Source organism: Nylanderia fulva, unplaced genomic scaffold (assembly GCF_048542155.1).
Source record: "Nylanderia fulva isolate GAGA-0341 unplaced genomic scaffold, ASM4854215v1 Scaffold49, whole genome shotgun sequence".
NCBI classification, from domain to species: domain Eukaryota; kingdom Metazoa; phylum Arthropoda; class Insecta; order Hymenoptera; family Formicidae; genus Nylanderia; species Nylanderia fulva.
In genome coordinates this window covers 799,108-811,883 of record NW_028190576.1, presented here as the reverse complement: position 1 = coordinate 811,883, position 12,776 = coordinate 799,108, and the positions used below count along the sequence as shown (strand labels likewise).

The 12,776-nt window shown below is 37.8% G+C and overlaps 1 protein-coding gene across 3 annotated transcripts; it reads right to left on the bottom strand.

Moving 5' to 3' along the window:
* Window positions 1–253: 253 nt before the first annotated feature.
* LOC146721383 (WD repeat-containing protein 20) lies at window positions 254–10,764 on the bottom strand. Of its 3 annotated transcripts, XM_085486902.1 has the most exons (5): window positions 10,020–10,764; window positions 9,208–9,390; window positions 6,914–8,377; window positions 4,674–4,746; window positions 4,075–4,134 (listed from the first exon to the last, which is right to left on the bottom strand). In XM_085486902.1, exons 1-4 carry the CDS (start codon window positions 10,287–10,289, stop codon window positions 4,696–4,698), a joined length of 1,968 nt encoding a protein of 655 aa, XP_085343028.1. In that variant the 5' UTR covers window positions 10,290–10,764; the 3' UTR covers window positions 4,075–4,134; window positions 4,674–4,695. The 3 variants fall into 3 exon arrangements, with proteins under 3 accessions (XP_085343027.1, XP_085343028.1, XP_085343025.1); XM_085486901.1 differs by lacking the exon at window positions 4,674–4,746 and having other exon boundaries at window positions 254–4,134; XM_085486899.1 differs by lacking the exons at window positions 4,075–4,134; window positions 4,674–4,746 and having other exon boundaries at window positions 5,408–8,377; window positions 10,020–10,746.
* Between the last annotated feature and the right edge of the window lie 2,012 nt (window positions 10,765–12,776).

Genomic DNA, 12,776 nt, shown 5'->3' with positions numbered 1-12,776 from the left:
ATAGTATTTTAATTTTAATATATAAAATAAGCTGCCTCTCTGATTTTTTCATAGAAATAAATTATTAACTTGTTTTAATGTATCAGATTTTAACAATAATAATAAAGATAAAAAGATAATGAATCTTTTATATGATTGTCATTAATCTTGAATTTTTAGAAAAATTTTATGGACAAGAGAGACATAAAGACACGTTGAGAAAGAACTGTAGGAAGAGGAAAAATAATTAAATGCGGAATAAAAAACACACAAGTTTTAACAATGAAATGTCTTTTTTCATTTACAATTACAAAGAATGTACACGCTTATAAACAAACAAAGAGAAATGCGCCGAGAAGTACAGTACAGATCTGACGCGATGCCATAAAGCTCTTTGCCGTGGAAAGGTCTCATAAAAAACTGCCAGAGAGATGCTAGACTCGGTTATTTATCGGTGAATGAGGATGTATATAATCAGCTGGACCAAGTCGCTACTATTTATATATATATCTGAATTAAGCGCGCTCTCGCAATCTCACTCGAGAGACACGCCGTCTTCTTTTCTTTTTACATTGCGCATCTACCGCTTTTTATGCGGAATTGCGAATAATCGATTATGCATATCAACCGGTTATTCAATGTAAATCGTTTGTACATAATTCGTTCACATACCTTGAAACTCTAGACCGATCGAAAAATCGTTTCATAGGCGTGAAAGCCGAAGGAAGTGTCGTATGACACTAAAATATATAGGAACACCTGTCCTTCTACTTCCAAACCGCAGAAAGCCACTGGTCGATCCGAGTTCAAACTAATAAATTAAAGAGGCATTTTTTTCGTTGCTCAAAATGCTCCTAACAGAAGACATGTAATTTGTGTATATAAGAGGACATTAGTTCTTTTTAACACACTATTCACAATTCTTTTTTTTTTGCACAATTTTTTAATATGAAAAATATTGTTGATATAATGAAGAACGACGAGACATATGTATGTTAATATTTTAATAGTAATTATTTGTCAGGATATATCGCTATAAAAAGGAAAAAAATGCATATTATTATATTCTTCTAAAACGATTGTTTTGCATGCAATTGATCATCTAATAAACAATTAAATATCTTCTGTTATAGCAGTTTGAGAGGCGTACTCATTATTTAATCGTTCGCAAAAATGTCATCTGTGGCTTTATTATAGAACAACGCGATTTATAATATCGGAGAATTATCCGTCTTACTTTCGTCTCGATACATGTCAGACGAAGGAAAGTTTCCCGCTCTTTTTACATTTACATGATGGCAAGGACGTCGCTGCGACTTTGAAAAAAAATAATATATATTGTTAAATCGGTTTTGTGCCGATCACATCTGAAATCAATTAAGTATAGATACATAATCAAGTTTCATCTTAAAAACATCACAAATTTTCAAAGAAAATTTCAATCATACCCATATCCGAAAAAAGAAATCGCGTGAATCCCTCCTATCGACTTTAAATATATATTAACTCATCACGCAAACGTCCGTCAATATACAATCCTATTCAGACTCGTTGATCGACGAGCTTTTCGTCCTGTGTAAGGACCGAGAACGCATTCCCACCAGGAATCAATCATCGGCCGGAAAATCAGGCGCTTTCAGCGCGCGGAGCTCGCCTTTTAGCTTATGAAATAGGAACTTTATAGATCGCGGTCTCCTCCGCAAAAGAAGAGGATGAATGTAAAAGAATCGATATAAATTTATCTTACAAAATCCTGATGTGCTAAATTAAAAATTAAATCGTTGAATTCTTTCCTATTTCTCTCGCTAAAAGAGATAAAAAACTTGAGAAAAATAAATTTTTTATTCGAAAAATTTATAGATACGTTAAATTCCTACAATGCGTGGCTCAATTATATCGTATATCAAGTGCTAAGTATGTCACAAGAAAAAGATAAAATAAAATTAAAAGATTTCAATCTCCGATTTTGAAGATTAGATAATTATTGCAGACAGAAAAGAATTTTCTTTCGATTCGTTTAGATTCATCCGTCCCTTTTTTTGCAGAATTATTAGATGAATTATAGTCTGGTGTGTCGCAGGCCGGCTTCGGTTGTTGCCTATAAATAAGAAACTAATTAGTTACATGTGTAATCGTCACAAGTCCGTTTCGATGCACGACGGAGTGCTTGGAAGTGACTTTCATCGCTCGGATCATTTGTCAAAGTCTTCATTATATAGCACACATATCACAGCATACTTTTAACGAGCTTGCACTTGCAAAAATAATAATACAATCGTCGTGCTTCGAGGTACGGTAATCCACCGTACATCATACAAGAATGAAAATATCAAAACGAAAAAGTCTTATCGAGAATCGGTCCTCTTATCGGTGTAATATATCAGTGTCTTGATAGAATTTCTGCGACAGTGTGTACGTTGCATATTACGAAACGTAGCGAGGTGTCGTTTAAAATTAAAGAAGTCTTGATGTAAAAAAGCTATAAATACTAAAGAAAGAATTAAAATTTCATGAAAACAATATTTTATTTGTTTAAAAAAAGGAAGAAAAAATATCCTTTATCTGTTTTACTTCTCATAAATATGTATATGTCTATTGATATTTTTAGCTTTTTAAAAGATTGAAATTTTGATATTGAGTTTTTTTTAAATTGAGGATATAAGATAATGAATTGATTTCCAGTCCATTTTTTACATCAAGTCTTCGAAGTAAAATTTAAATAAACGGTGTTGTGCGCAGGTTAATAAATTAAAGGACATTATTTGAAGGCCGAAAATATGTGATAACAGTAGATATTTTTAACCCCTGAATTGTGCAGGAATGCTCGTGATCAAAGCTAATCGACATAAGCAATCGAAATAAGCAGTCGGAAACAGACATACTAGGACGATATAAATTAACGCTGTGTACTTCGTTATTAATTACAATATGTAACTTCTACGTATATTTATATGTAAATTAAAAACTAATATCGCGCGCGCGCGCAGCCTTGCGGAATATGTTCTTCGAAGTAATCGACCGAAATAAAGCATTGAGAAATAATAGAGACTCAAGTCACACTTTTATAATTAAAAGTTGGTTAACGAAATAATTCTATTTGAGGAATGTTCCGTAACTATAATACTTCTAGCCGTCCAAACGAAAGAATATCTAAAACGTTTCCTCTAAATATATTTTTATAACGTTCGTGTGTTGTTGAAAAATTGTGCAATACATTACATCGTAACGAGCAAGTTAAAACAAATTATTTTTACATAAATAAAGATCACTCTTTCAATCTGTCCTAATGCTAGCTTTCTATGACTCGAGTCTATATAAATTTCAATGCTTCATATAATAAATACACGGAAATGCTCTTAATGGCGCCGAGAAACCCACGTGTCCCGCCAATCGAGAGAGACACATATATTATATATCGTTTATCGCGAAACTTTATTTGGAATGATACAACGCATCTGTCACGATCGTCAATATACACACGTCTATGTATGTACATGTATACACAGATTGCTTCCGACTTCGCAGAGAAAGAGGCGCGAGGTCACGTAACATTTTTGTCGCTATCACGACAAAAGGGAAAGAAAGAGGAAGAAGATATGCACCGGAAGAGCGACTTACCAAAACGAAAGCACTGTATGTGTGAATGTGTATGTGTTTCTAAATGTTAAGTTGCGGCCAGTAAAAGTAGGCGAATTACAATTTAATCTTAGTTGAATTACAATGAATTTATAGGAATCCGTTGTATGTAACTTGTATTTCTTATTTCCTAAATAGATGTCTTCTTTCTCTCTCTAAAGTTTAACAGGCAGTCAACCAATTTTAAAGTAAATTCCTAATTTCCAAGCTGATGAATTTTCTAAGAAACGGATTCCCTTGAGATTTTCATTTTAATTCGTCTGCTTTTTGACAAATTCGACCGCTCACTTAAACTGTACCGGAGTAACTCTCGCTCGGCCACACGTAGTACAGATGACGACGACGTACATAAGCCTGCTGAAATTGCGTCTCGGTCGTCCGCGACGAGCTTTGCGGTTCCTCTTGATGATCTCGTGGTGGACCGACGTCGATGTCCGGTTCTGGCTATACTATGGTACCGCCGCCTTCCGCAGGACTAACCACATGGAGAGCGGCACCGCCGACTTGACCGATTCCCGGCTGAAATTAGAAAGAACATGAATCTTCTGTTGACGTTAATGAGCTTATGAGTCAATCATCGCGTAAACGCACATTATTCCTGAAAAGTTTTCACATTATTTAATTATTTTAATATTGCTAATTATTATTCTATATAAATTAGAGATTTTTTATATTTGTGACAATTTAATAATTGAATTAAATAAAGCATAAAAAAAATTCAATGATTATCAAGACGACATTCTTGCAATAAATTAAGTACTTATATAATGACTTGTAAATAATTTAAATAATTTGTATTATATGCATATATTGCTTGTCCTTATTAGGGCACTTTTCGGGAATAATGCAAATTTGGCAAGTGCATATATATATAAGCCGAGAAAAATAGTATAGTGCAATTCATATAAGTGTAAAATTCGAAAGCATATCGCCGAGCAATATCTTAAAAATGTGTGTGAATACGACTCGAGCGTGTATATTCTATTCTACTCAATGACAAGTCCGATCAAGCGATAAAAAAAAGCAAAATAGAACGAAAAATGATAAGTCATACGTACCATGCGATAACTCAGGAAAGTCTCATCCACGATATTCTCTTGCATCAGCCAAAGCGTGGTACAGAACATTAATCTTTCCGATCAATCAAAAGTGAGAAAAAGGAATTAATGCTTCATCGGCTTTGAGAAATAAGCGCAAGCATTGTCCGTTTAAAATTATATAATAAAAAGACGCGCTATTTTTTTAAATTATATAAGTCGCGCTATAAAAAAAGCTATAATAAACTTTATATCGCAAACTTCGCAATTAGTCAGGTATTCACAGCATTGACCAAAAACATAAAGGATGACTTTCATAATTAAAAAAAATTACAATATACCAAATTCGTGTGAATCAATAAGAATAAAGATTTTTAAAAAATGTAATTAATAATATTACAAAAAATTTTTATAATTCTACTTTATAAATGTCACAAATTAACTAGTTTAATTAAACACAATTTAATGAAGCTGCCCTTTCTTTTGGTCAAAGCTGTAGAATGAAAGGGTGAGTATGGGATACAAATGCTCTATGCAAAACGCCAGGAAACACTATTCGAGCCCTAGTATCAGGACCTAGTATTGTCGACAATATAATAGAGAAAAAAAGAAAAAGAAAACATGCGGCAAATGGTAAATAGACATCGTCTTACGTGTCATACATATGCACGTTTTCTCGACTGTTTTCTCCCTGGAGCTTCTGCATTGCACTTGATTGAACAGAATTTCAACAAGCGGAAAGCAAGCAGCGATCGTTCATTCAAATTTTCGCTTTATTGTACAACAAGGCAAAATTCATCGTTTCCAACAAAAGATTAAATGTTCTCGCATCTCGTATCGTAATCTGAGACGACAGTTTGGCTAAGTAATTTTCCAATGATTTTCTTTATGCTCGGCTAAGCTAAGCTAACAACACTTTACAGGAAATAGGAAGAAAACTTTCTTCAATAAAGGGGCCTGCCCTGTCACAAGGCCTCATAGGGCTCAAACAACATTGCTCTCGAGGATGCAAACCAAAAACATAAATATATCAGTATTCGATATCTATCCTAGCTCGCGTAATTCTGCAATAATTATCGCGAGGATATATCTTGACCAGACCATCATTAGGCACAGGTATTAACGACAGTCTATACTATGAATGAACTTTAAGCACACACGTGTCTGTTTTTTTTTATTCGCAACTCATGTATTAATCAGATATAATAGAATAAAATTGATAATATGTAAATGGAAGAGAGATATATATATATATAAATTAAAGCTGTCTGTATTTATTGCAAAAAATGCAATATTAAAAAACTTATATTAATATATCTGAGAAAAAAAACAAATACTATAATCTGCGCGCGTAGTCTATACTACTTAATTAGAAATATTTAATTTCATGCATTTCGAGTAATTGATTTGTTAATTATTTGAGAGCAAATTTATCTGATCAAATGGAAAAACTATCGATAAAAGGTAAGCTTATCCCAAAAGTATTATATATCACTTTATAAAGAAACATTAAAAAATATTATCTAACAATACTAAGAGATGCTCTGCAAAATTGTTGAAGTATAATTCAGGCTACAATTTGTTCACTCATAGTATTGTCCGTCCATGTACTTCTGTAATCCTCATATACACAATATAAACTTAAAGAAAAATACTAAAAAAAATCTTTAATGCTTTCTCTTTGATGGCACCTCCCAATACTAATAGAACTCAAACGCAAATGTATACCTTAATTCATAGACTTAAAGACTGGCTGGAATAAGGACTCTCTTTTTCTCTTTCTCTCTCTGTCTCTAAGATTATACTGATCGTAGCATATAAAACTTAAATAACAGCAACGCGATCGTCGTATTAAACACCCGACAAGATAATACCGAACTCGTCAATATATTTTGTTCTAATACTTCCGAGCAAAAACTATCATTCGTCTTTAAGACTTTCCGTTTACCTCAACAGGCGATAGGAAGACTATCCCAAAGCATTACAAGATTTTCCCGTGCCATTTTCGTCACGATAACATCATTCTAAATTCTAACTCTATATATATATATCTATATATATATATATATATATATGTACACAGGATTCGGATTTTTAGACTAACAGACTCTACTTGATGGACTTGCTAAATAACGATTTGGATATAACGGGTTACATCAGAGGTCGTTACATCTCATGGAATTGATATTACTAGTGTAAGGGTTGTTGCTATGATGGTGTGATGGCCTGTGCAGGGTGCTGCTTATCGTGAGAGGACCTACCATGTGGCCGGGTCTCGCCCACGTGTACACGTATCCGTCCTGACACGCCGTCACGAAGCAATCTTCCCTAAACACTAATTCAGTCAGCCTCTCGTGCGCCAGCTTCTTGCACACCAGCGGCTCGAGGACCGGGCACTCGTCGAACCTGGGACACCAGGCGGTCCCTATCAACCTCATTGGATCGTCCATCACGGAACTAACCTTTTTATTCCCCGTTCCACCTACTAAACTCGCACTAACACTGTTGTTCAGACTACTACTCGTCGTATTCGTCGAGTTTCCAGTGCTCGCCTTATCGCCACCATTGTTTTGCACAACTGTCGTCGTACTGTTGTTGGTCGCCGTTGCCGCCGCCGCCGCCGCACCGGTGCCTCCGCCTCGCATAGTGAGACTAAAGTTTCTCTTGTGATTATCACCTTTACGCTCGCCAAAACCAAGACCCGCTAGCCTCTGCGTCAGCGAATTCACAGTCGCCACCGCGGCGTTCGTGCTCGTGCTATTATTACTATTTTCGTTATTACCACTCGCGTTCTCTTTAAAATTTATGTTATTCGAGTTATTGTGTTTAGCATTCGAGTTCGAATGATGATTCGCCGTCGCCGCTGTTCCGTTACCACTATTAAACGTACCCGAAGACGACAGAGTGCCGCTGGTGCCACCCGCTACGGAGGACCTCTGCTTGGCGCACACTGGTTGTCTCAGTACATCTTCCGTGATGTCCCACAGACACAGCTGAGTATCTTGAGATACACTGCCTAACCTGTAGCACGTGCCGCTCGACATTCTCAATTCCGAGCCGCAGGAGTTACGGTTCGAATGGCCGCCTTGCGAGGTCGTGGAAAGACGATGCGACTTTTCGTGGAAGTGATTATGATTGCTGTGTGGCATCGTTGTCTCGTCATCCGAGCCGCTAAAGTCAGGATCGTGATCGCCGTAGGACGTGGTATACGGATCGAAGGCGACTACGCTCACCCAACTATGGTGGCCCTGTCCTCGTGCCACGACTCGTTTCTCGTGGAAGCTCCAAATGGTCACTAAATCGTCCTCGCCACCGACCACCACGTAACGTCCGTCCGGTGACCAGCACACACACAGAAAACCACCAAAATAGCTCCTTGCCGAGCCGACCAACTCCATGGTGTTGTATTGAAAAACGCGCAGAAATCCATCCTGGGACACCACGGCTAAGTTTGTGCCGCAAGGGCTGAAGGCGAACTCGTTTATACAACAACCTTCCGCACCTATCACCCACCGATACAGCGGATTCCTGGTGGATTTAGTCTTGCAGGTATATATGGCGTATCCGTCACCCGACTTAAATGACTGATAATGAGGCGCTGTGGTGCCGCAGAGCAGCTCTTCATTATAAAGGTACAATTGACCAGAACTATGAGAAACCAAAAATAGGTTGTTCGAGCCAGGAACCCACTTTATGCACGTCACTTTGCTTTTATCTATCAGCCTCTGAAATATGAAATATTTTTATTAGAAAAATGTATTCTTTATATTCTTGTATTAAAGCAAGATATATATTAATACTAAAAAATAAATGTTATTAAATTAAATTCAAAAATTTAAATTTTTATATTATTATTTTATTGTTTAAGTTATAGCAATTGATGAATAATAAACTAAGATTAAAATGAAATAATAATATTCATATACATAATAAGCTCTAATTTAAAAAAATTAAGAAAAGACAGCTATTAAATGTATACCTCATGAAATAAAATGATTAAACAAAAATGACAAATGACTTGACATTTTGTGACAACAAAATGTATTTAAAATAAGCAGCACAACTGTTCCACCAAAGTGCCTACGTTATGAGAAGATAGCGGAAAGTTATGTAATGTTGCTTGTTGAGCTTAATTATTTGATTGAGTTATAATTGGATTAGTACATGGGCCTACCAAGCAAAAAGTAGTCTGGACAATGTGCTATTAAATATTAAACAGTCATTGCAAGATGTAATGAATGACATTAACCATTAAACTAGTATTTATTATCCATTTTATCATATTTCAATAAGATAACATAGACACAGAGATTGTATAAGTGTTGACAGCTTTTGTACACACATTACTAGAAAAGTATGGCGATGTATACTAGTTGCATGAATATTGTTTGATTTATCAGATTATTTATCTCAATGTAAGCTAGACTGCAGATACAATGCAAAAATTTACAAAATTCTCTCTCTGACTAATAAATGTAATACAGGAGAGAAATTTTCCTTAAATTAAGTGTCTGATAAAAATTTGTTGATTCGTGCAAAATTTACTTATACATACATCTTCATTGTACAATTTGCTGAGTTCCTTCTTTATCGGATCAATCAACTGTATCTGCCCTGTAGAAAATCCCACCAATAACGGAGCGCTATCAGCTGTTGCTGTTGTTTGATTAAAATTGTGGCAAGTTGGATTAGTCCCTTTGTATAACTTTTTATCCACTGGTTTGTTCAAATCCACAGCCTGGAATATTGTAATGATGTATTAAAATTTAAAGCTTTTTTAATTAAAATCTTTGCAATAAAATACAATTTTGTTTTCAATGACAATAGAAAAATTTGACATTTTGACACATGTAGTCCAGTTATTTGACACGCAAAGCATTTTCTTATTTCGAAGATATCTCAGAAATAAATTCAAACGCTATCCTAGTGTAATAATTTATTCTCAAAGAATGTAATAATAAATTGATCATAAATTATTCGTTTAATTCCCCCGTCTTTAATTTCATATATATGTATAAGTCAATGATTGAAATCTCAAGAATTCTAACACACAAGTATTATCTGCAAGTACTATTATCTACACGATTACTTCCAAGAACTGTCAGCTCGAGTGTTTGCCATGTCAAGACGTCAGACGTAGGTTCGTTCGCGAATAAAAACGCGCGACGACGATTCTCGCAGCGAGAATCAACTCCACGAAGAAAATCGTCGACGTCGCTCCCGTTCGTCGATCACGACGTCTTCGTCCAAGGCGTGGTGACGAGCGAACCGCAAAGATGGAGTCCCCACCTCTCGGGCGATAATTCTGCGAGGTTAGGACGACAACGACGACGACGACGACGATCGTCAGCAGCGGGGGAAACTCACCTTCTTGACGCCACGGTAGACGTAAACGTAGAGCTCCTTCCCGAAGTTGAAACACATTCGGTCGCCGAGGCCCTGCGAGCCCGTAGGATCCGCTGGATCCGGCAACGTGACGAAGGACACCCTGACGGACGCGCTGCCCTGGCTGTTGGTGTAGCCGACCCGGTTCGGTCTCGAGTACTCCGATAGGGTCATCAGCTTGTAGGTGCCCTCCCGCGTGACAAACTGTGTTTTCAGGTCCTCCTTCCCTCCTCCGTCCAGCTGCACAGCCATCTTACCACCAGCAGCGGCGCGGCGGAGGAGCTCATCAGATACGCAGGAAGAATCGCACGTAGGCCGCGCTCGTCTCCAAGCCCGTTGTTCCTACTGTCCGCGTCAATCGACCGTCCGCTGCTTCGCCTCTCTCGAGCGTGTGACTCCCCTCGACTCGACTCGCGCCCGACACTCGCTCGCTCGTGCGCTCCGTCCGCAGGAACGGAACTCGACGCGCGCGAGGCAGGAGGCTCCGCCGGCCGAGGGCCGGCTGCTGCTGCTGTCAGGGCCACGCAGCCAGCCGCGGGGCACTCGCGAACGCGCGCAACGTCTGTCGGCGACTCGTCACCGGCTACCTGGCCTGGAAACTCCGTCTCTCTCGCCTCTTGTCGCACGACAGCGTGAACACGGTTGGTTAAGGGCGCTCGAGATACTACTACGAAACTCTGCCCGTGTGGTAGTGCGTTTACCGAACGGTGGCGGCGCTGTCAGTGACGTACCCACGGTTATTCGCGCCCCGGCCTTCGATCGTAATTATTTTTGCGAATCAATTCGCGGAAATGTCAAGCGATTGTTCATTTGACACGAGAAAAAATTATGATGTAACATCCTGTGCCTTAGATATTCAATTGGTTAATATTTCTTTTGTGAATTTACGCGTATGATGCATCTGTGCAAATTCATTAGAATAGGCCTTTAATTTACACGAGAGAAGCTGATTTATAATGTCACGATGCGAGACTTGTTCTAAGACAAATCAGATTCTATAAAATATTGTACTTATTTTCAATGACTTACATGTAAGATATGTTGATTTATCGAGATTAATCTACCGGACCGCTGTAGCGTTGACGTACGGGTGACAGTTTGACAGTTCGCTTCATACGTCACTGACAGCCGAGGTATCGTCGATGCGCGCGCACTTCAGAGCGCAGTCATCCGCCTCGACACGGCGTGGCGGTTCGCGCGAGCCCTGTTAGGGACCGGATATTTTGTAAACAAGCGAGGCAAAAAGGGTCAATTAATTTTTTACCCTACTCTTTCCTGCTTCCCGCGCGTGGACGCTCTTCCTCTCCGTGTTGTCGCCGTCCCGTTCCACGTCGCGGCATTTCCACGCGACTTCAATCGAATCCCTATATTTTCGAACTGTAAGTGTTTCCATATTTACTCTCCCCCTTTTTTCTCTCTCTCTCTTTCCCCCTTCTGTCTCCCCTACCGGAATATATGCCCGCCAATCTTTTTACATCGCGATTCGTGAGCTTGCGAAATTCGAGCATTGCAGAATTTAGTTTGCCGAAGATAATTGCAAGGTAGATAAATGTTGTTATGTAATATACGAATAGCTATACACGCGATGCTGTAACAGTAAATTTCAAAAACGTCGATTAATTCTGACCTGTAATTCATCAACTGATTCTCCGTATTTTATTACTTCATATCGAGGAAATGACAATAAACTCTTTATAATTATCAAAAAGATTTAATTGAGTTTAGCTATAATTGCAATCGATATTGATAAAAAACCAATTCTTATAATTAGACGTACACGTTTTATCGCAGATTAAGAAGATATAGAATTTATCTCTCTCTCTCTCTCTCTCTCTCTCTCTTTCTCTCTCTCTCTCTCTCTCTCTTTCTCTTTCTCGTATAACAAGCTTAATAAGATTAAATTTTTAATTCAAATGTTATCTTAACAATTTTTCTTACATTTTTTGTCATAGTTATTTAATAATTAATCTCAATTCTCTTACACTAAACAGAATTAGAGATTGAAAATAGATTTATTTAAATCTATATCAAGAAGCTAACCTTTGAATAAATCTCAAATTTATTTTAATAAATTTTTAATCAAAAGCTTAAATTACTCTTGTTTCATTAAAGTAAATTTTTTTCCTATTAATTTTAATTCGCCTGATTTTATTACGCGGCATCGAAAAATCAGAAATTGATCTTATCTACTTACGGCAAATTCAATTCCGTATATATCTCAATTCAATTTTACGCGCGCGATCACGTGACCTCCTATGCAAGCGCGCCAAGTCTATAGGATTACATCCGGTTCCCGCGTACAGCGCTACCTTCATAGCGAAGCCGCGTCGCCGATCGGAGTTCGAATGTCGGAGATCGCGTTCCGACAAAGTCGCGTTCGAGTGATTCATTATAGTGTTGCTTCGAGTGTTTTAATTGTCAACCGGGAGTGCCGTTGCCGCGTTCGTTCGTGTGAGTGTTTATTTTACAAGTTGTGCCTGGATATGTTTGCAACGACGAATGATCAACAATGATGGACGATCAGCAACGACGAACGATTTATCAACGACGACGGGACGGTGAGTGTTTTGGATCTTTATAACGCGTTATTCAAGTCCATTTCTTCTTAGATAAGATGGGATGATGGAAGATTAACGTAAAATAGTGTAATTATATGAAACTGCATCCAATTAACGAGTGGACAAGGATGCTGGTGGACAAAAATGAGAGGGAAAGAAAGAGAGAGAGAGAGAGAAAAGT

Excerpts from the sequence above, each read along its gene's own strand:
- LOC146721383 (XM_085486899.1), bottom strand. The coding sequence starts at position 10,289 with ATGGCTGTGCAGCTGGACGGAGGAGGGAAGGAGGACCTGAAAACACAG. Across the intron at positions 9,391-10,019 it reads TCTACCGTGGCGTCAAGAAG|GCTGTGGATTTGAACAAACC; the intron begins GTGAGTTTCCCC and ends ACAATATTCCAG. Across the intron at positions 8,378-9,207 it reads GCAAATTGTACAATGAAGAT|AGGCTGATAGATAAAAGCAA; the intron begins GTATGTATAAGT and ends TTCATATTTCAG.